Here is a 22,532-nt window from a genome sequence, read left to right as displayed (position 1 = left end):
GGGCCACTTTGAGAGACTTTGCTGGAGGGATAGTGAGAGACATCATTCCATTGCTCTTGCCTGCTCCCCTCCTTCACTCCCCACACTTTCATCTCAGGTGGTGAAAAACACCCAGATCTTTACACCTTTAGAACTTTCCAGCAGTCAAGTCCCTGAAGATGGAATGAATTACTACAAGGGGTGGTAAGCTTCTTGGCCCAGAATTTAGTCAGAAAGGGCTGGATGACCACCCGGAAGGGAGGATGTGGACGGGATACTGGTGTGAGCTGTGGTCAGACCCATCCTGTTGGGTCTTCTGGGTGCCAAGGGTATGACTGGGAATCAAATGCCTGGTGAGTGGCAGGAGTTCAGACTGGGGTGAGATTAGCATGCTGCTTTTAGGGAAGGCTTCCAGGGGAGCACCAGGACAGGTTTTTTTTGTTGTTTAGTTGCTCAGTCCTGTCCGACTCTTTGCAACCCCATGGACTGCAGCACACCAGGCTTCCCTGTCCTTCACCATCTCCCAGAGATTGCTCAAACTCATGTCCATTGAGACAGTGACTCCATCCAACCATCTCATCCTCTGTTACCCCCTTCTCCTCTTGCCTTCAATTTTTCCCAGCATCAGGGTCTTTTCCAGTGAATCAGCTCTTTATACCAGGTGGCCAAAAGACTGGAGCTTCAGCTTCAGCATCAGTCCTTCCAGTGAATATTCAGGACTGATTTCCTTTACGATTGACAGGTTTGATCTCTTTGCAGTCCAAGGGACTCTCAAGAGTCTTCTCCAATACAGCAGTTAGAAAGCATCAATTCTTTGGCACTCAATCTTCTTTATGGTCCAACTCTCACATCCATAGATGACTACTGGAAAAACCATAACTTTGACTATCCATACCTTTGTCGGCAAAGTGATGTCCCAGCTTTTACGCTATCTAGGTTGGTCATAGCTTTTCTTCCAAGGAGCAAGCATCTTCAAATTTCAGATTTCTGGTAGGGAAGGAGTCATGACCCTGCATCCCTAAGACAGCACCAAGTTGAGGAAGCAGAGAAGGCTGCAGGGCTGACATGCAAGATGTGTTTCTGCCTGAGTCTGAAGTCCCCAAGGTGGGTGGGTTTGATGGAGTCTAGGCTGGGTTTCACTCCAGCTCTGCCCTGTGCTCTTGGGCAGGTTACTTCACCCTGTAGAACCTCAGTTTTCTTATTTGTCACACGGAGCTTTACCTACTTCACAGAGTTTCCGTACAGGTCACATAGGAGTCCTGAAGCAGGTAGTCCAGGATCTGGCTCCCTGCAGGGGCTCAATAAGTGATCATTCCTTTCATTCCTCCTCTCCCAATCTCCCGTGCCAGGATGTCTCTCTCTAGTTTCTTCCCTCTGGACTCGTTTCTTTGGGTGGTTGGTGCTGGGAGCTGACTTGGCAACCTCAGGCTGGGAGCGCTGCCTTCCCCTCCGCACACAGTGGGAGGCGCCTGGGCAAGATTTGGGAGCTCGCCAGTGCAGACAGGTATTTCCAGTCCGGCCAGAGAAGAATATGTGGAGGTGGAGGTGGCGATGGGGATGGGGGAGGAGATCAGAGGGGCGGGGTGGATCCCCTGGGAGGAGGGCGGGGAGTCCTGCTCCCTGCCTGGTGCTTCTGCCCTCCAGGCTCGGGTTTCAACCCTAGCTGCCGCATCTGCGGTTAAGCCCGTTAGGCGAAGGGAGGACGTCTAAGGTGGCTTACCCAGGAAGGAGGGAGTGCAAGGAACCAGCTACGGGTCAGCTCCTGCGACCCCGGGAGCCCGGGCCTTGACCCGCTTAGCCTCGCAAGCTTGCAGCGGGAAGCGGCCGACCGATCCGTCTTTCCACGCTTCGTTGTATCGAGCTCCACCAGGGGGCGACCCGGGCCCACGTGCCACGGAGCCCTGCTTTCCCGAAACTACAACTCCCAGGCCGCTCGGGGGTCGCGCCCGCCTCGCCTCGCCTTCTGCTAGCTCCAATTGGCCGCCGCGGGAGGGGGATTGGCGGTCTCCAGGGCGACGGGAGGCGCTCGGGGCATCCGAGGCGGGGAGGCGGGTCCGCCCCCTATTGTGTAGCTGGAAGAGTGAGGCCGAGCGGTGCGGAGCAGGTGAGGGCGGGGGTGTTCTGGGGGCAATGGAATGGGGTGCCAGCGAGGGGATGAACAGTGCGGGAGTTATGGGGGACAGGAGAAAGCGGGGGAATTGTGGAATTCTTTGGGGGAGCAGAACTAGGGGAGTTCTGGGGAGTGAAGTAGAATTCTTGGTGGGTGGATGGGGACTCCGGAGAACTGGGGGAGTTCGGAAGTAGTGTGTGTGAGTGTGTGTGTGTGTGTAGGTGGGGTGGGGTGGGGGTTCGTTCTTGGTGGGTTCCAGACACAAGGAGGAGTTCCAGGGGTCCGGAGACGGCAAGGGAGAAGAGAATTGAGGGCGGGGTATCAGAAGTGTATTGTGGGCTGAGGCAGGAGCATTCCAGGGAGGAGAGGATGGGAGAAGTGAGTGGGTGGCGATTCTGGGGGAGCCCGGGAGTTCCTTGAAGCACCGAGGATCTGGTGCAATTGGAGATCAGGTGCGAAGAATGGGAATTGTGGGGGGTGGGGAAGGTTGTGAGAAGTGGGGATAACTGGGATGGGAGAATGAGAGAGCGCTGTGTGGGGAGATCAGGTGAAGACATAGTGGCGGCAGAAGAGTTGGAAAGCTCTTAGGAAAAACAGAGGAATTCTGGGCAAACCTGGGTTTACTAGGGTTTTCAGAACAATGAGCCAGGAGGGAACTGGGAGTTCTTATGCATTTAGAAAAAGATATGTCTGTGACATATGGGAGAACTGGGGGCAGTGGAAAGCCAGGGGGGTGCTTGCTGGTGAGTTATCCGGAGTTAGATGTGCAGGGCCACTCAGTGGAGGCAGGGATCAGGCTGGGGGACATGGGGAGGTTTTATAGCCGGTCTTGACCTGTGAGGCCAGGCGCGGGGTGGAGGCCCATAGAGCAGAGTCCACTTGGGTCTGCCAGGTCCAAGGCAGCACCACTCCACTGTGACTTCCCTAGATGCTTAGGCCCTTGGGCTATCAGGACCTCCTCCCCTCCAGGTCCCAGGGCTCACTTTGTACACCCTAGGGACTCTTGGGCTTTTTAAGCTTCATATGGGCCATGCCTCTGGGGCTGGGGAAGCGGTGGCAAACCTTGGGCCCTGAGGATGCTGGAGGGAGAGAAAAATGGGAGGAACTTGGATCATGGTGTCTGGCAAGACAGAGGGCTGTCTTGGCAGCATCAGGAGGAGAAAGTGGCACCAGCTGCCAGCCCACAAGCCCTGGGACCTGCCCAGACCTGGAGAATGCTGCCTGGGCCCCTCCATACCAGCAGATGGAAAGGGAGCTCCTCTCCCAAGTGTCTGACGCATTCATGGCTAAAGCAGTATTGGGAGGTTGGGTGGAGAAAGGGGTTCACAGAGGCTGCAGAAATGAGGCAAGGATCTGTGTGGGCACTTTCTGGGGGTTTTCATCCCAACTTTGCCTTTGACTGACTGTGTACACCTGAGCAAGTTTCTCTGAGATCCTCACTGTCCTTGTATGTCACTGAGGGGTGGAGGTGATAATACCGGTTCTACCTTGCTCTCTGCTACCTTGTTATTAGCATCAGGACTAAGGACAGGACAGAGAGCAGGCTGGACCATGGGGGCTCTGTATCTCCCATACTTAACTGACTAGTCCTTTTCCAAGTATAGAGGAACCCCAGTTCCCTCATGGTGCAAATTTCTAAGAGCTTGAGTAAAGAGGATATCCCCAGAATTCCTCAGCTTTTCCTAAGATCTTTCCAGCCCTCTGCTTCCCACATGTCCTTACCTGTCTGGTCTCCCCACCCCAGCACTCCCTCACCCTTCCGCCACTCATCTGCGCGCCTCTTCCCTTTCTCTACCTTTGCTCACCAACATTGGCCCACTTTGCATGTTGCCTTGCATTTTGCATCTAGATCTGGTGGTGCTCCAGAGAACGGCTTTCTCAGGTGTGACGTGAGCCAAGCCCTAACTGTCCAGAAGAGTGAGCGCTGATCCCTGTGACCTGATCAGAAGGATTGAGGGGCTTGCTGGGCTCTGCACGTCCCCGGGCCCCTCCATCTGGGCCCCTGTGGAGAGGAGGGGCCGGGCAAGCAGGCAGCTGGGCTATGGTTTGGTGCCTCAGTCTGGCCATCCTCAGCCTGATCATCAGCCAGGGGGCTGACGGTGAGCTGGACTCCCTGGGCTCCAGAACTCCCTGTTGGCTTTGGGGTAGGGGTGGACCCCTGGGGTTCTCTGTGAGCAGGTCCGAGGACGGGAGGAGCAGCTCTGGTTCTGCCAGCATCAAAGATTCCTTTAACTCCATCACCAAGGCCTGGGGAACCCACCGAGATAGGGTATCTCCCCTCCCAGTCCTGGCTCTGGGTCCCTGCTGGGTCCTCATGCCACCGGCCTGCCCGCCCTGCAGGTCGAGGGAAGCCTGAGGTGGTGTCGGTGGTGGGCCGGGCCGGGGAGAGTGCGGTGCTGGGCTGCGACCTGCTGCCCCCGGCTGGCCGGCCCCCTCTGCATGTCATCGAGTGGCTTCGCTTTGGATTCCTGCTTCCCATCTTCATCCAGTTTGGCCTCTACTCTCCCCGCATCGACCCTGATTACGTGGGTAAGACTTGTCCTCAGCTGAGAGGTTGGGAGATGTCTCCAACAAAGGTGGGCTGGGTAGAGTGGGAACAAGGCCTCTTCTTAACAGCTCTGTCCCTGCCCCAGCCTCATCTCCAGCTCCACTGCCTGAACTCTGCATAACAAGCATGGCTCTGCTCCCAAGCAGTGTTCATTCACTGAAGGATTCATTCATTTACACACACACACACACACACACACACACACACATGCACGGTCTGTTTGGAACTCCACTTGGCCTGTTCCAAAGGAGATCCTGCAGCCCTCTTCCAAGTGTCCATCCTTATTCCCTAATCCCTCTTTCTAGAGCTCATCACGAACCTCCCAGACTCCTCCTGATCCTCCCTGGTCTCCCCTACTTGGCCCTCTCCTGTCCCCTGGCTCTGCTATCTTCTCACTCCCTTGCCCTCCTCCCCTCCTATTTTCTTAAATGCTGATTTGGGGGGTTCTAGGCTTCTAGGGAGTAGACTGATGGGGCAGCAGGGTCGGGGGGTTTCTGATTTATCTGATTCTGAGTACAGCAGAGCTCATGCACGGCAGGGCTGGAGGGAACCAGGCTCCCCGAAAGATCAGCAAACAGATGGGGCTGGGCTGGGTTCCTGCTTCAGCTAGCTCCAACATGGACTTAAAATAGTGTATAGGCCTCCCTGGGGGCCTTCTCCTGTGCCCCAGCTGCTCCCTGAAAAGGCTCAGCTTCCTCCTAATCTCTGGGGAGCCTTAATCTGAGTGGTTTAGTGCAGGTCTCTGAGGGCAGAGGGTGGGAGAACCCAGGGCTGGGGCTGGGGTGGCTGTTGAGAGTCTGGCTGCCTCCTCATAGGGGAAGCCCAGGAAAGGCCACCTGGGAGGCTGTCGATGGGGGCAGGGGGACCCCCTCCCTTTTCCCTCTTTAGTTTGAATCCTGGGAGATGCCACAGGATTGGCTGAGCTGTCACTGCGGGGCAGGCTGAGCAGAGAGAGGGGAGGAGGCTCAGGCAGGTGGTGCAGAGGGAAGGGTTTATTTTCAAACTGGGGGCAGTTGTTGGCAAACAGCCTAGTGGGATTGTATGTGTCTGCACAAACCTGGGGAGAACCGCTTGGGAGAACTGATGAAAGCGGGGGCCCCACTTAGGACAAATGGAGAGACAATGGCGGGGCCCAGCCCCCGCTCCCAGCCTCTGCCCGCCGGCTGGGGAGCAGCTGGGCTGAGGCTCGTGGATGTAGAACGTTGCCCCACTGAGGGCAGGGTAGAGGGATGCTTTTCCTGGGCTGCCTCTGGGCGGGGGTGGGAGTCGGGGAGTTGGGGCTGGTGATGTGCAACTCTCCTTCCTGCCCTCCCTCCACCCCCTTGTCTGGAAGGTAGCAACTTTGCTACCTGTGGGTTTTCTTTTTGTCTCTGTGGTGTTCCTTTGAGCTGCACGGGCTGTGAGCAGTAACCTCGGGGGCTTTCTTCCTACCCCTGCCCTTCATGCCCACCCCTCCCCTGGGTCTGAAGCTTCTGGTCAGGCAGAGCTAGTTTGGGGAGTTAGGGCCCTGGGGAGAGGACCCTGTACCCATTAACCCTTTTACTGCCTCCCAGTGTGGAATGGGCCTCTCAGCCTTTGTGCAGGGAACTCTGAACTGTGGTTGCTAGGCAACGGGAGGTGGAGGTTGCTAAGGACAATGCTGTCCTGTCATAAACCCTCTGGGCAAACGAAGGGGAGATGGCCTGGGACTGTGTGTGAGGCCCATGGCCTAGAATGTGGGAGGAACCACGGGAGAGACTGTTTGGAGCCTTCAGGGATTACACAGGGAGGGAAGGCTACCTATCTTTGATGACTTTAGAATCCATCTAGCAGAGGAGACTGGATTTGTGGACTAGTGCAAAAGTAGTAAAAGCAGTGTAAAACAAACCAGGACTAAATCCTAGAATGAAAGCAGCTGCTGTGTGTAAAGAACCCCGAACAGCGCCTGCATGGTGTGAAATCCTAGGTGTGAAGAGAAAAGAGAGTCCACTTGCTCTATACCAGCTTCCCTGGGGTGGATCTTAGATTAGCTCTTCCAATTCATGGGACCAGCTTTTGGTCTTTGACTTTCATGCTATATTTCTTGAGAGTTTCAAGATACCCCCTGTGGCAGAAGGGACATGAGTTTTCTCTCTGTCCTGAGTTGTCTGATAAAAATCAGTTATCTCAAGGACTTCCCTAGTGGCCCAGTGGTTGAGACTCCATGCTTCCAATGCAGGGAGCACAGGTTAGATCTCTGGTCAGGGAACTAAGATCTCACATGATGAGCAGCCAAAAAAGAAATCAGTTTTCTCGTCCTCCATTTAGAAGAGCCCCGCTTCCTTGAGTCATCTCCCCTCACCACCTTTTATTCTTGCATCCCCTGGGCTTCCCTGGTGGCTCAGACGGTAAAGAATCCGCCTGCAATGCAGGAGACTTGGGTTTGATCCCCGGGTCCGGAAGATCCCCTGGAGAAGGGCATGGCTACCCATTCCAGTATTCTGACCTGGAGAATCCCATGGACAGAGGAGCCTGGCGGGCTGCGGTCCATAGGGTCGCGAAGAGTCGGACAGGACTGAATGATTAACACTAACTCTCACTCTCCGCAGCGTCACCTCTTGCTGGAAACCTCCTGTACGCCTCTCGCTTCTTAGTTTCTTGGAGTATCTGGGCACAGTTAGGCCTATTTCTTGGACTTCTGTGTGTACATGAACTTGCACTTGTACATGAGTGTGGTTTCCGTGCTTTTGGAGAGCTTTGCAAGAGTGGGGACTGTGTCTCTTCCTTCCTCTACACACCCCTGCATGTCGAGAGGTCTGAAGACACTCGCTTTGGCTCTGTACGTAGAGAGTGGGCCTCCAGAAGGGGGACCCAGGACTCGGGAGGGCACAGGAAGTTCCTGGCCAACTTCCTGTTCTTCTGTAACACTTCCAGGCTAGCCATCCATACCTCACAGAGAAGTTAGGACATACGGTGTGCTTTATTGGATATTCTGATCAACAGACATTTGGAGCTGTTACCCCCTGGCTACCAACACACCCCGAGTGAGAATATACTGGCTAAACTCAGGGATGAGTGCCCTGAGCATCACTGGGTCCTCACACCAGTGAGCAGTGGACAGTGAACTGCATCATGAGAAAGCAGGCCTGCCTGTATTGCTGAATAGACACGTGATTTTGGAAAGAAGCTTAACATCAGTTCCTTTGATGGAATTCTTGAGAGGATTAAGTACGGTGACATTGCCTGATATTACGTGGCCCATATCCCAAACTCGATTTCCCTTCTTCCTTCTTTGTAGCACTTGAAGATCACTGTAACGAAAAGTTACCATCACATGGGACTTAGAAGAGGGCGCAGTGGGGTCTGTGGGGTTCCATGGCCTGGCAGTTTAGGGTTACCGAGGAATCCCACTGGTGGGAGAAAGGGTGGGGTCATGTTCAATGTTTACCTGAGAGATCCAGGCTTACCTAGGTGGGGATTTAAGCACCCAGCCCTTTAAGCAGCTCCACCCTTTCTGGAAAATCCCCCCCCCCACCCCCCCCCCACCCCCCGCACCTTGTTCTTAGAAGAAAAAGGATCCTTGCCTAAGATCCCAGAGCCAGCCTTAGCCTGATACTTCACTTGTTCCCTGGTGGCATCAGGGCCCCCACAGGTTGACTCTATTTTAGAAAGATGACCCTAGAGGTAGACAGGAAGCAGACTGGCGGGGGTGAGTGCGCCAACGGCTTCAGATTGTCTGGTACTAGGAAGGGCTAAGTAAAGGCATAGTCTGGTTTCATCTGTTTTGCATAACCCAGAATATTTAGAAAATGTCATTTGTCCCTATCAAAAGTCAAGGTGGGGTGGGCAGCTGATGAGCATGGAGGCAGTGGGACCTCTTTGTGGGTTGTTGGCATAACCCAGGTGAGAGATGCAATCAGTTCAGTTCAGTTCATTCACTCAGTCGTGTCCGACTCTTTGTGACCCCATGGACTGCAGCACGCCAGGTCTCCCTGTCCATCACCAACTCCCGGAGTTTACCCAAACTCATGTCCATTGAGTCGGTGATGCCATCCAACCATCTCATTCTCTGCGTCCCATTCTCCTCCTGCCTTCAGTCTTTCCAACATCAGGGTCTTTTCAAATGAGTCAGCTTTTGGCATCAGGTGGCCAAAATATTGGAGTTTCAGCTTCAGCATCAGTCCCTCCAATGAACACCCAGGACTGATCTCCTTTAGGATGGACTGGTTGGATCTCCTTGCAGTCCAAGGGACTCTCAAGAGTCTTCTCCAACATCACAGTTCAAAAGCATCAATTCTTCTGTGCTCAGCTTTCTTTATAGTCCAACTCTCACATCCATACATGACTACTGGAAAAATCATAGCTTTGACTAGACGGATCTTTGTTGGCAAAGTGATGTCTCTGCTTTTTAATATGCTGTCTAGGTTGGTCGTAACTTTCCTTCCAAGGAGTAAGTGTCTTAATTTCATGGCTGCAATCACCATCTGCAGTGATTTTGGAGCCCCCCAAAATAAAGTCAGCCACTGTTTCCACTGTTTTCCCATCTATTTGCCATGAAGTGATGGGATTGGATGCCATGATCTTAGTTTTCTGAATGTTGAGCTTTAAGCCAACTTTTTCACTCTCCTCTTTCACTTTCATCAGGAGGCTCTTTAGTTCCTCTTCACTTTCTGCCATAAGGGTGGTGTCATCTGCATATCTGAGGTTATTGATATTTCTCCCGGCAATCTTGATTCCAGCTTGTGCTTCATCCAGCCCAGCGTTTCTCATGATGTACTCTGCATATGCGACTAAACTAAAGTGAAGGTGATAGAGAGGGAAACAGGATTTAGAATCTGAAAGGTTTACTGAACAAACTAATGTGAGAGTAAAAGAGAGATCACCAAAGGTTTACTGAACAGCTGATGTGAGAGTAAAGGAGATGACACCAGGTTTCTGGATACGCGTGATGGCGCTATTGACTGACACAGGGGAGAAGGGGTAGACTGCGTGTCATCAGGTGAAGGATGGAGCCGAGGTTGAGTGCAGTCTGCCTATTTCAAATCTTAAGCTCATTCATTTGTTCAACCATTTTATTTAAGCCTTGTGTTGCCTGCCTTCCATCTACCCCACTTGGATTTTTTCTCTCTCTCTCATTTTATAGATGAAGAAGCAGATGTTGAGAGAGAGGTTTAAGTGGTGTAGCCAAGAGGGTATATAGCAGAGCTGGACGCTAGGTCTCTCTGGCTGCAGTGTGTGCCTTGCTCAGTGGGTCGCACAGCCAGGGACCCATGAAGCTGTCTGTGGTGCAGGATTCTGCCAGGAGAGGATGTTGAGGGTGGGAGGTGCTGTCTACTTGCCCCGGGGGTGGGTGCATTGTGGAGCTCTATGAAGTCTGTCAGCCACAGCCTGGATGCCCTGGAGCGTGAGGGGATGGGGTGAGGAGGCTGCTGACCTTGCTGCCTGGCTGGGCTGGACTCTGGCCACCCTAAGGCGCTTAGGCCACTGATAATAACCCTGGTGGATTAGGGGCTTTGGTAGGCGAGGTCTGGATCCCTGCTCGGGCCCCAAACACTGCTGTGGTTTCTGGGGACAGAGTCCTCTGGCAGGAGTACTCCCCAAAACTCCCTTACAAAAAGAGTTCAAGGATGGGTAGGTTCTGTACGAATCCAGAGGAGACACAGAGCTGGTTCTCTAAGCCCCTTTCCCTACAGTCCTGGAAGCTGGCTGTCATTCAGCGCCGTGCCTAGTCCTCCTGCTGCCACTCTGGTTTCTCTTTGTTAAGCTGGGTCCCAGCTGCTGAAAGGCAGGAATGACCCGAGGGGCTGAAGGGAGAGATCTGCCCTCAGTGACCCCAACCCCATCTGTGCCTCTCTGGACCCCACTCTAGCAGGGTCACTGGGAAAGACTGAGCCTGTTCTTCACATCTGAGAATGACCAGTGTGGTCAGGGGCTTGGGGCTCCCATGCGGTCCCTTCAGCACCCTTGATCCAGGGCTGTTTCCCCAGGGCGTGTCCGGCTTCAGAAGGGGGCATCTCTCCAGATCGAAGGGCTCCGGGTTGAAGACCAGGGCTGGTACGAGTGCCGCGTGCTCTTCCTAGACCAGCACACCCCTGAGGAAGACTCTGCTAACGGCTCCTGGGTGCATCTCACCGTCAACTGTAGGAAGCTGGGGGCCGTGGTGAAGAAGGGGGGCGTGTGGAAGTGGGGAGGGCGGAAGGACAGTCCCGAAGCCCCACTCTGCTGACGCCCCTTGTTTACATCTCACCCCGTCCACCTCCACTCCTGTCCTTTCCATTCTTCACACCTAAAACCAATCAGCCTTCTTGGCTCTGTGTTGGGAACTTCCTCTCTCTTCCCTGCTCCTGCTTCCCTGACCAGGATAGCATAATGGATAGCGGATAAGGGGTTATTGAACCCCGAGTGAAACATTGCTCACATATATACAATACTTTGTTTTTATCAAAACCCCTTTTAACAGTACTTCATGAATTCTATCTCAACCCTAAGAAGGAAGGAGGTCACAAGTATTCCCATGTCATAGATGAGGAAACTGGGTTGTGCCACTGATTAGTGGCAACGCCTAGAACCCAAGCCTCCTGACTCTAGAGGGCACCTAGGTCTCTTCCCAGCTCTGAACGCCCATCCTGTGCTCCGCTCCCTTGCCAGCTCTGCAGGCTGATGCGGGGATGGGCCGGTGCATCGTCACTGGGCCCTGGGTGCCGCAGACAGGGTGGCCCAGGGCTGGGGATTCCCTTGAAGGTGGTCAGGCTGATGAGCTGAGGGCTGCAGCCCTGATCTGCCTCTCTGGTCCTGGGATGCAACTCTTTGGGCTGGTGGCCCCTCTGGCACCCCCTGATGCCTCTCTCCTCACAGCGCCCCCCCAGTTCCTGGAGACGCCTCCCCAAGTGCTCGAAGTGTGGGAACGGGAGCCGGTCACCCTGCGGTGTGTGGCCCAAGGCAACCCCCAACCTCGGGTGACTTGGAAGCTCCGAGGACAGGACCTCGGCCAGGGCCAGAGTCAAGTGCAGGTGAGTCCTGCGGCTGGACAGTGTGGGAACAGGCTGCAGGACAGAGAGGGTGAGGCCAGGCTGGGAGACCCGCCAGAGCAAGGGCTTGGCCCCAGCTTCTCCGAGCCTGGCCTGCTACCTCCCTCTGCTGGCTGGCCTCGGAAGTGCAGGGGGGTCTGAGGCCCGCTGTGGGCGAGGAGATGCCTGGGTCCCCGCTTGCTGACTCCTACTGTAGGTGCTGAACGGAACGCTGCGGATCCGGAGGGTGGAGCGAAGCAGCGCCGGGGTCTACACCTGCCAAGCCTCCAGCACTGAGGGCAGTGCCACCCACGCCACCCAGCTGCTGGTGCTAGGTGCTGTCTCGGGGGAGGGCCGGGAAGCTGGACATAACGCATGAGAGGACTGACCTGTGGCTGGGGGTGCACACAGCTTGGGGGCCAGACTTGGGCCTGAGGCAGGGGCCCCTGGAGAGGGAGGGAGCTCCCAATGCCTCTAAAACCAGCATCTTGCCTGTAAAAGGATCAGTGAATGGAGATATTTAGTGCCTAGCAGTGTGGTACAGTGGGAAGGGCATGGGGTGGTGGTGTCAGACTATGAGCCATGGAACCCCCTTGACCCCTAGCTTCCTCATCTATACAAAGAAGTTCCTGTCTGCCTCTCATGATTGTTAAAAGACTTAGGTTCAGCCGAGCACAGTAATTTGTGGTCAAGCCCTTCCCTTCAGAAGGAAAGCTGAAAAGTAGACTCTGCCTTCATAGAGCCCCCTGTTGACCTGGAGAATAAGATGCAGAGGTGAAGCCCTGCTCTCCTGGGTGCTGTAGGGAAGGCAGCGCTGAGCAGTGGTGCAGGGTGAAGTCTGTCGTCGGGAAGCCTTGATGTGAATTTGCCTTCCCACTGATCTGGGGCAAGTCGCCTTGCAATCTGTCTGCCTCTGAGCCTTCATGTCTTCATCTATGAAGTGGAGACAATAATTTCTAGTACAAAAGGCTCTCTTAAGAGGATTAAGTGAGATGGTGCAGGTCAGGTCAGTCACACCTGGTGCGCCTGGAGGTGTTCCGCACTCCAGCTTGTATTGCCACCTCTTATTACTGACCACTCATGCAGCTGGAGCCTGGAGAAGGGAGACAGCACTGGGGTTAAGAGATGGTTTGGCAGGGTCTCTGCGGCCTAGTCAGGCTCTTGGGGAAGAGCATTCAAGGCTGCCTGGCAAGGGCCCAGTGAGCTCCCATACTGACCTGAAAGAGTATGGAAGGCTTGATGTATGAAAAGATGGTTGGCCAGGTGGGGTCACAAGAAGTTTGGGTCAAGAAGTTTGAGCTTAATGTGCTGGGAGCCAGGAGCTGCTGTGGATTCTTGAGCAGAAGTGTTCTGTGGCCAAAGTGGATGGGTGGAGACATTTTTGCATGAATGGAGTCAGGGATTGTTGCAGCCTTCTGGGTTAAGGTATTGGTACCTGGATTAGGAGAGGAGACACAGAGGTGATATAGATGGTGTAGATAGATGAGGGATAGAAAAGGTGATGGTGTAGGGTGAGCAGAGGATTAAACTGGGTGAATGTGGCTGTCCCTGGTAGGAAAGCGAGCTAGCTGGAGCAGAGGAGGAACTTGTGTTCAATAAAAGGGTTAGGGCCTGTTTCCGTTCCTGAGGCCCTGTAGCAACCAGCCCTGTATTCTAGAGGGCAGACTGGGGAGAAAGGCAGCAGTGACCTCAGAGTTCCTGGGAAACTGGGCTGAGGCCCCGCCTTCCCCTGTGCTTCCCCCTTCCCAGGACCCCCAGTCATCGTGGTACCCCCCAAGAACAGCACGGTCAACGCCTCCCAGGATGTTTCTCTGGCCTGCCGGGCTGAGGCATACCCTGCTAACCTCACCTACAGCTGGTTCCAGGACAGCACCAATGTCTTCCACATTAGGTGGGGCTCCGGGTGCGGTTAGGTGGGGTGCGGTGAGGTGGGGTGTGGTGAGGTGGCGTGGGGTGGGGGTGGGGAACTGGTAGGCAGTCTGAGGAGCCCCTTGGGTGAGCAAGGCCTGGACCCCTCTGCCCTGGTGCCGTACCGCAGCCGCCTGCAGCCCCGAGTGCGGATCCTGGTGGATGGCAGCTTGCGGCTGCAGGCCGCCCAGCCTGATGATGCCGGCCGCTACACCTGTGTGCCCAGCAACGGCCTCCCGCGCCCGCCCTCGGCCTCTGCCTACCTCACTGTGCTCTGTAAGCCCCACCCCAGCTCCCTCGACAGACGGCTTCACTTCCTTGGGCCAGGCTCAGCTCCTCCCCTACAACTTGCCACTGCTTCCCCCAGACCCAGCGCAGGTGACTGCCATGCCTCCTGAGACGCCCTTGCCTGTGGGCATGCGGGGGGTGATCCGATGCCCTGTTCGTGCCAACCCCCCACTGCTCTTTGTCAGCTGGACCAAGGACGGGCAGGCCCTGCAGCTGGACAAGGTACAGCCCTGGGGCAGGGGAGAGAGTGCTTAGCTTGGTGTTATTCTAGTCAGGACGGCTGGGGTGGCCTTTGATCAATTCAGTGACTGGAGAACATACACCTTTTTTTAAAATTGGAGTATAATCACATTGTAATGTGTTAGTTTCTGCCATACAACAAATTGAATCAGCTCTATGTATACATATATCCCCTCACAGTGGAGCTTCCCTTGCACCCCATTCTCCCCCCACCATCCTACCCTTCTAGGTCATTATAGAGCAGCGAGCTGAGTTCCCCGTGCTTTATCACAGGTTCCTTCTAGCCATCTGTTTGAGAGAAAAACAAATATTGTATATTCATACATATATATGGAATCTAGAGAAATGGGACAGATGAACCTGTTTGCAGGGCAAGAATAGAGATGTAGTCATGGACTTGAGACATAGGGGAAGAAGGGGAGGGTGGGACAAATGGGAAGGCAGTAATGACATCAGTTGTATCGGGTGCTGTGCAGGGTGTCTGGTAGGGAACAGGAGCAAAGAGACATCTGTGCCTCGAGGAGGTAGCACAGCCTCAGACACTCTGCTGGAAGGCTAGCGAGGCAGGAGACAGCGAGCACCTTCCTCTTAGGGCTGGTTGAGGACAGATCAGCAATGACTTCTGGGATACTAATGACGGCCTTGAAGGGCAGAGAGACATTCCATGCAGAAACCAGGGCCCAAAGGCAGGAAACAGTATCGTGCGTTTATGGCATAATGAGTCATCCAGCTGGGTGGGAGCTACAATTCCTGTGGGGACATGACTGATGCAGAGAATCTGGGAAGACAGGTTGGGGCCAAAGGGAAGAATATGGATGCCCAGTTAATATCACCTCATTCCAAGGTGATTGAGATTTTTTTGTTTGTCTGCAAAGACAATAAATTCCTTGTGGGTTACTATTGCATCTTTTAATCCTAGTCACCTCAGGGCTTCTGCAACTGTAGTAGTACTCAATACATTTTTTCAAAGGTTAAAAAAAAAGTCAAAAGGCATTTGGAACCAGTGAAATTGCGTGAGCAATGGTGTGATAGCATCAGTGTGTCCATGTGAGCGTGCTCAGTTGCTTCAATCATGTCCAACTCTATAGACTGAAGCCCGCCAGGCTCCTCTGTCCATGGAATTCTCCAGGCAAGAATTCTGGAGTGGGTTGCCATGCTCTCCTCCAGGGGATCTTCCCCACCCAGGGATCAAACCCGCATCTCCTGCACTGAGGCAGATTTTTTACCGCTGAGCCACCAGGGAAGCTTATATGATAGCGTCAGGGCTGTGAGCAGTTGAGTTTGTCAGAGAAATGAAGGGGAAGAGAGTGGACATTTGTGGTGCAGAGGCTGCTGAAATGAGAGTGTGGGTGAGAGGTTACGAGGCCTGAGTTAGAGAGGAAGACGTGAAGATGGATGGAACAAAAGGCCTTCCCAGGAGGACAGATGTGGGGTGTGAGACAAGAGTAAGGAGTCAGATGTTAGCCTTTAGTTAGTACAGAATTAGGGAAGCCAGGAAGAAGAGCTGATGTGGGGTGTAAGATAGGGAATGTAATCGTGGAGGGCTAGGAAGACAGCAGGCAGAGAACCTCACACGGCTCAACCCCACGTGGTGCCAGTCACCAGACTCCCTGGGAGTGGCTCCCCTGGAGTTTGTCAGACGCCATTCCTCTGACAAACTCCACTGCTCACAGCCCCAGTGCTATCACACAGGCTGCCTTCACACTCACTGGTAGTGGCCCCTCTGTAGGAAAGAGAGTGGAAGGGCGGAATTCAGAGAGAGGCCAGGCTAGGGGTAGGTTTTGGCGGCCTCTGTGTAGACGTGGGTCTCTCCCGTGCACTGCTTCTCTCCATCTCTGGTCTGGCCTCTGCTGAGTGTCTCTTTCTGGCTGTCATCTCCTCTTGCTTCCAGTTCCCTGGCTGGTCCCAGGGCCCAGAAGGCTCCCTGATCATTGCCCTGGGGAACGAGGATGCGCTGGGAGAATACTCCTGCACCCCCTACAACAGTCTGGGCACTGCAGGGCCCTCCCCAGTCACCCGTGTTCTGCTCAAGGTGCGGCTTGGGGTGGGGTTTGGGGGCAGGGGTAGTGGCAGCAGGTCAGGGGGCTGAAGATGCAAGGCTGGTACTGACACCAGGCTGGCAGAGGCGGGTGGGACAGACACATGGGGAACAGGGCTTCCACGTCTGTTTGCCATAGTGGCAGCAGCCATCAGATGCCACAGCGGAGGAAGGTCCCCTGCCCGCCCCATCCCTTTAACAGGCTGCCTCCCTCTCTGGAGTGAAGAGAGTAGGAAACAAAAGGGAGGGTGAAGGGTATTCTCTAGAGGTTTGTACATCTTCAGAGAGGCCTCTGCCCATCAGCCCTGGTCTCTCCCACAATGTCCCTCCAGCCCCCTGGCTGGGGACAGATGAGCTAGAGAGACCCTGAGAGATGGAGACAGACGGGGGCCCCAGAGAAGGGGAGGAATGGCCCTTAGACGGCAGTGTGAGAGAGCCCCACCCAATGCCAGATCTGGGTTGCAGGCTCCCCCAGCTTTTCTAGAACGTCCCAAAGAAGAATATTTCCAAGAAGTAGGGCGAGAACTCCTTATCCCCTGCTCTGCCCGGGGAGACCCTTCACCTACTATCTCTTGGGCCAAGGTAAGGCTCCTGCCCCCACTCCACCTGCATTCACACCTGTTTTCACACTCGCCGCACCCCTGCCTCTCTGTGCCCCTGGATGTTTGGGGGGAGAGGGGAGACGGGGAGGAAACTGGAGCTGCCCCGAGAGCTGAGTGGCGCCCTTGGTGAGGGGTGGCTGCGTGTGTCCTCAGGGCTGACCAGTGGTTCTGTAGGTGGGCCGGGGGCCGCAGGGCCAGGCCCAGGTGGACAGCAACAGTAGCCTCATCCTGCGACCATTGACCAAGGAGGCCCATGGACGCTGGGAGTGCACGGCCAGCAATGCTGTGGCCCGAGTGGCCGCCTCCACGAATGTCTACGTGCTGGGTTAGTGGCTGCAGAGCAGGCTTGAGGCAGCCATGTGGGGAGGACACAGGGGAAAGAATTGTTTGGGGGGCCCCAGATGGGGATCTTAGGTGGGAAGCCCCTGGGATGATGGGTGGTGAGCGGAAGGCTTGGATCCCCTGAACTCTTCGCCCTCCCTCAGGACCCTGACCATCATCCCTCCATTGCCCCCACCCAGGCACCAGCCCCCACGTTGTCACCAATGTGTCCGTGGTACCTTTGCCCAAGGGTGCCAATGTCTCCTGGGAGCCGGGCTTTGATGGTGGCTATCTGCAGAGATTCAGTGTCTGGTATACCCCCTTGTGAGTGACCTGCCCCTGCCATCCCTCTTCCCCCTCTCCCTGAGTCCCTCTGGCTCTCTGCCCTCTCTCCTACCTCTCTGCCAGCCCTGCCCTGACTCTGCTGTCCGATTTTCAGAGAATCTCAGGGGTTCAAGGCCCAAGTCCGGAGACCTGGGGTGGTTGAGGGGACAGGAGAGGTGAGCTCTCTGGACTTCAATGTTCCTCCTCTTCCTAGTTCATGAAATGCCCCCCATTTCCTGCTGTCCTCCAGGGCAAAGCGTCCTGATCGAGCCCACCATGACTGGGTGTCCCTGGCAGTGCCCGTGGGCACTGCTTTCCTCCTAGTGCCAGGCCTGCAGCCCCACACCCAGTACCAGTTCAGTGTCCTCGCTCAGAACAAGCTGGGGAGCGGGCCCTTCAGTGAGATTGTCTTGTCTGCCCCTGAAGGTGAGTGATCTCTTACCCAGAGCAGCAGACAAGGATGGGGAAGGGCTGCAGGGAAAGTCCAGATATGGGCGGTCTGGATGGGAGTGGCCAGAAGGGTTTGTGGAAGATGATCGAGGCTTGACTTTAGGGGCTCTGGGAGAATAGTTGGGCCCCAGGGCTTGTGGAAGGACTTCCCTGGTGGCTCAGATGGTCAAGAATCCGCCTGCAGTGTGAAAGACTGGGGTTCGATCCCTGGGTTGGGAGGATACCCTGGAGAAGGCAATGGCAACCCACTCCAGTATTCTTGCCTAGAGAATTCCATGGACAGAGGAGCCTGGTGAGCGGCAGTCCATGGGGAACACTTCCATTTCCAGGGGATGTGGAGGAGCAGCCGAGGGGCACTGGGAATGCAATCTTTACATGCCTCTGTGTCCCCTTCAGGGCTTCCTACCACACCAGCTGCCCCCAGTCCTCCCCCGACAGAGATGTCGCCTCCCCTGTCCCCTCCACGAGGTCTGGTGGCAGTGAGGACGCCCCGGGGGGTACTCCTGCACTGGGATCCCCCGGAACTGGTCCCTAAGAGGCTGGATGGCTACATCCTGGAGGGCCGGCAGGGCTCCCAGGGCTGGGAGGTGTTGGATCGGGCCGTGGCAGGCACAGAAATGCAGCTGTTGGTGCCAGGACTTATCAAGGTAGGTGTGGTGGGTGGGCACGGAGGGGGCGGGTCCTGCCAATGGCCCCCCAGCCCCCTGCTGCACTCCCCAAACCTGGGCTCACCCTGATTTGACCATCCTCACCTCCTCTTGGCTTTCTACTTCACCCGTACCTTCCAACTGCAAAGTCTTTCCTTTGGCTTGGGGTGGGCAGTGCTGAGCTTTGACCCCCTTCTTGGACCCCCATCCCCAGGACGTTCTCTACGAATTCCGCCTCGTGGCCTTCTCTGGTAGCTATGTCAGTGATCCCAGCAACACAGCCAACGTCTCCACTTCTGGTAAGAACCCGGCAGGAGGGCAGAGCCCTGGGGATTGGGGGGCTCGGAGCCGCCTGTGTGATAGACACCGACCCTCCCTCGTGTCCCGTTGCCCAGGCCTGGAGGTTTACCCCTCGCGCACACAGCTGCCAGGCCTCCTGCCCCAGCCAGTGCTGGCCGGCGTGGTGGGCGGGGTCTGCTTCCTGGGCGTGGCTGTGCTCGTGAGCATCTTGGCCGCCTGCCTCATGAACCGGCGCCGAGCTGCCCGTCGCCGCCGCAAACGCCTCCGTCAAGGTAGGTCACTTGGGGCCCCGCCCTCTCTAAGCACCTCCTACTTGGAGAAACTCCAACCCCCTGCAAGGGCCAGGTGTGTTCCCCCTGCTTCCCTCTTGTTCCACTTTCCCCAGGCAGATGGGGCTGGCGTCTGGCGCGGAGTGAGGTCTGCGCCCTGGGCCCTGGTGGGGCTTGGTTTTTCCTATGGCACCTCTTGTCCTCTTACCCTTACAGATCCACCTCTTATCTTCTCTCCCGCCGGAAAGTCGGCTCCCCAGTAAGTGCCCCCGCTTCCTTGGCTTCCTTCTGCAGTCTGTGAGCACCTTCCTTTTCTGCACCTTGGGGAGGGTTAGGAGGGGTGGAACAGAAGTGAGAGGGAGGTGAGGATGGAAGTGCAGAGGCCCCAGCCTGGGGGCCGGCCCCGTGTCGCCTGTGCCTTCCCTCCACCCCTCCACCATGTGGGTCCTTCTCTCCCTTGCTCTCCCTAGCTCTGCTCTGTTCTGCATCAAACCTCTCAAGGCCTGACGCTGGCTCCTGGGAGGGGGACTGGCCCCCTACCACAGACCCTGATCTCCTGTCCTTCCCCAGCTCTGCTCCGGGCTCGGGCAGTCCTGACAGCGTGGCGAAGCTGAAGCTCCAGGGTTCCCCAGTCCCCAGCCTGCGCCAGAGTCTGCTCTGGGGGGACCCCGCTGGACCCCCCAGCCCCCCTCCGGATCCTCCACCTAGCCGGGGGCCCTTACCCCTGGAGCCCATTTGCCGGGGACCAGATGGGCGCTTTGTGATGGGACCCCAGGTGGGGACCTCCCGAGAAAAGTCAGGCCCTGAGCAGTCCGAGCCTCGGACCCCAGCTCGGCGTCAGGCCAGGTCCTATGATTGCAGCAGCAGCAGCCCCAGTGGGATGCCCCAGCCCCTCTGCATTGCAGACATCAGCCCTGTGGGGCCCCCTCGACCGGCCCCACCCAGTCCTCTGCCAGGTCCAGGACCCCTGCTCCAGTACCTGAGCCTGCCCTTCTTCAGGGAGATGAATGTAGATGGGGACTGGCTCCCTGTGGAGGAACCCGGGCCTGCTCCACCCCCAGATTACATGGATACCCGTCCCTGCCCCACCTCATCTAACCTCCAGCCCCTGGACTGCAGCTCTGAGTCCCCCAGGGCAGCACTTCCTGGGGTCATGGTCGGGGTTGGGGCCGCACCAGAGCCCCCGTACACAGCACTGGTTGACTGGACAATGAGGGAACGGCTGCTGCCAAGCCTTCTCCCTGCTGCCCCTCGCGGCAGCCTCACAAGCCAGAGCAGTGGGCGGGGCAGCGCCTCCTTCCTCAGGCCCCCCTCCACAGCCCCCTCTGCAGGAGGCAGCTACCTCAGCCCTGCTCCAGGAGACACCAGCAGCTGGGCCAGTGGCCCTGAGAGGTGGCCCCGGAGGGAGCATGTGGTGACAGTCAGCAAGAGGTGAGGGCAGTCCCTGCCCAGCCCTGCCCTGCCCTGACCTGCCCAGCCCAGCCCAGCCCAGCCCTGCCCTGCCTTGTACAGATTCTCCCCACCCCTCTCCTGTATCCTCTGCCTTCCCTGCTCCATCCCCACCTTGGGACCAGGAGAGCTTGTCTCCTTTTGGAAGCTTTTGCTGAGGTCCAGGGATCTTCAGAGGAAAGCCATGGCCCACCCTCAGCTTGGGGTCACCAGTTCAGGCTTTTCTGGCTACCCTCTATTCCTCCACCCACACCACACATCTGTCTCATTTCACAGGAGGAACACATCTGTGGATGAGAACTATGAGTGGGACTCAGAATTCCCAGGGGACATGGAGTTGCTGGAGACTCTGCACTTGGGCTTGGCTGGCCCTCGATCCCGACTTGAAGCTGAGCCAGAGCTAGGTGTGAGAGCCTTCCAGAAAGCCAGGCACCCCTGGCCTCACTGTCCTACACCCCCAGCCTTAGGACTCAGCCTGTTGCCAGCCAGGCCCGCTCCTCTGACTGCCTTGGCTCCTCTGCACTGGCAGGCCCTAGAGAGCTTCGTGGTACTGCTGAATCCCAAGAGTTCACCCAGGGGACCTTAAGACATCTTCCTTTTGTCTTTCCTTTTGCAGGTGTGAAGACTCCAGAGGAGGGCTGCCTCCTGAGTGCTGCCCATGCTCCTGGCCCTGAGGCCCGCTGCGCTGCCCTTCGGGAGGAATTCCTGGCCTTCCGCCGGCGCCGAGATGCCGCTAGGTCCCGGCTACCAGCCTATCGACAGCCCGTCTTCCACCCTGAGCAGGCCACTCTGCTGTGAATGCCCTAACGTGAGACAGGGTGAAGGCGCACAGACCATGCAGGGGAAGCCCCCAGCAAGATCTTTCTCCAGCCGGGGATGCTGCCCCTGCCCCTTTGGTGCTCAGTCAGAGACCCTGACAGTTGGCTTGCTGAGGGGTGTACGGACTGAGGCCCTCGAGTCTGAGGACTACAACGGTGATCTTAGGTCTGCCTGTGTGTGTGTGTGTGTGTGTGTGTGTGTGGTGTTTGTGGTGTGGATGAGGCTTTTTTTTACAGGTAAATAAAGTGAAAAATCTTTCTGTGTGTCATCTGCTTTGAATCTGAGAGGGAAGTAGGAAAAAAATCCCTAAACCCTAAACAGTGAGGGGACTCTGTGAAAGAATGGAGATACATTCAAGATCCATTCCAAAAGCATTTATTAAGTGCCTACTGAGGTCAGCTGCTGAAGACCAGCCATTGAGCTAGGTGCTGAAAAAGTACAAAGTTCACAAGACATCTTTGCTCTTGGGGGAATTCTTTCTAGTCAGTGAAGCAGGAAAGTAAAGAAATAGTTACAGTGTGCTGTGATAAGTTCTGTGATAAAGCTGTCTGTTGGTTATTACGGTAGCATGAAGGAAGGAGTCTGCAAACAGTGAATGCTTACAGCTTGTGCTGGGACAGGCATGTCACAGGAAGTGAGAACAATAGCCAGGCACTGCTCTAAATTTTGTACATGTACCGTTGAATTCTCTACCACTCTGCGGTAGGTAGTACTATTAGCTCTATTTTATAGACTAGGTGACTGAGATGTTCAGTGAGTTAGTAATCTGCCCCAAAGCCACCAAGTTGGTGATGGGTAGGGCAGTGAGAAGTCAGTCATGGGAGGGAGAGCATCCCAGGCGGGGGAACAGCCTGTGTGAAGGTAGGGAGGAGTAAAAACACTTGGCATCCCAGGGAATCACTGGAATATAGAGGTAGGGAGGGCCGGGCAAGAGAGAATGGAAACGTGAGAAGGCACAGGTTGTTGATGTGCTTGAAAACAAGTTTCACTGGGGGCTTCTGTCATATATGAAGAACTCCGCTGATGGGTATAAGCAGTGACTCCACCCCAGAGGGACTGCTCAACTGAAGTCTGAAAACAGGTGGGGGCATTCTTTTAATCCCCAATGGATGCTCTCCTCCATCCTCAGAGACAGAAGAACTGCTAGTCTCCTCCACTGAAGGTTCTTCTGATCCCTCCAGGATAAAGCAGAGGTGCCAGGTCATAGGGGAGGGAATGAAGGAGAAAGAAGTCAAGTCTGAACCCTGGGTCCCAAAGCTGATCACGCCCCTTGGG

The 22,532-nt window shown here is 55.8% G+C and overlaps 1 protein-coding gene and 1 long non-coding RNA gene across 7 annotated transcripts; one reads left to right on the top strand and one right to left on the bottom strand.

Moving 5' to 3' along the window:
* Window positions 1-1,939: 1,939 nt before the first annotated feature.
* IGSF9 (immunoglobulin superfamily member 9) lies at window positions 1,940-21,514 on the top strand. 6 transcript variants are annotated; one of them, XR_015161240.1, is made up of 21 exons: window positions 1,940-2,083; window positions 3,939-4,188; window positions 4,430-4,618; window positions 10,583-10,735; window positions 11,451-11,605; window positions 11,820-11,937; window positions 13,352-13,493; window positions 13,641-13,786; window positions 13,878-14,020; window positions 15,930-16,070; window positions 16,542-16,658; window positions 16,853-17,003; window positions 17,200-17,323; window positions 17,574-17,749; window positions 18,170-18,420; window positions 18,635-18,719; window positions 18,816-18,992; window positions 19,206-19,248; window positions 19,460-20,420; window positions 20,715-20,842; window positions 21,055-21,514. XR_015161240.1 is itself a non-coding variant. In XM_086393542.1 (21 exons), exons 2-21 carry the CDS (start codon window positions 4,131-4,133, stop codon window positions 21,234-21,236), a joined length of 3,540 nt encoding a protein of 1,179 aa, XP_086249668.1. In that variant the 5' UTR covers window positions 1,940-2,083; window positions 3,939-4,130; the 3' UTR covers window positions 21,237-21,514. The 6 variants fall into 6 exon arrangements, 5 of the variants coding, with proteins under 5 accessions (XP_086249668.1, XP_086249670.1, XP_086249669.1 ...); XM_086393542.1 differs by having other exon boundaries at window positions 19,560-20,420; XM_086393544.1 differs by lacking the exon at window positions 19,460-20,420.
* LOC147376838 (uncharacterized) lies at window positions 9,650-13,037 on the bottom strand. The gene is made up of 2 exons (XR_015161241.1): window positions 12,820-13,037; window positions 9,650-12,695 (listed from the first exon to the last, which is right to left on the bottom strand). It is a non-coding gene; the product is annotated as an uncharacterized LOC147376838 (long non-coding RNA).
* Window positions 21,515-22,532: the final 1,018 nt, after the last annotated feature.

Source organism: Bos grunniens, chromosome 3 (assembly GCF_055505025.1).
Source record: "Bos grunniens cultivar Pamir isolate PY7600 chromosome 3, Bosgru_T2T1.0, whole genome shotgun sequence".
In the NCBI taxonomy this organism is placed as follows: domain Eukaryota; kingdom Metazoa; phylum Chordata; class Mammalia; order Artiodactyla; family Bovidae; genus Bos; species Bos grunniens.
The sequence above is the reverse complement of the archived record's forward strand: the minus strand, read 5'-3'. Positions and strand labels throughout refer to the sequence as shown.

What these genes read in the sequence shown, in the direction of transcription:
- IGSF9 (XM_086393542.1), top strand. Translation starts at nt 4,131, where the DNA reads ATGGTTTGGTGCCTCAGTCTGGCCATCCTCAGCCTGATCATCAGCCAG. An exon ending in TGCCTACCTCACTGTGCTCT is followed by an intron (nt 13,787 to 13,877) that starts GTAAGCCCCACC and finishes TGCTTCCCCCAG; the next exon opens with ACCCAGCGCAGGTGACTGCC. An exon ending in GCCGGAAAGTCGGCTCCCCA is followed by an intron (nt 19,249 to 19,559) that starts GTAAGTGCCCCC and finishes GTCCTTCCCCAG; the next exon opens with CTCTGCTCCGGGCTCGGGCA.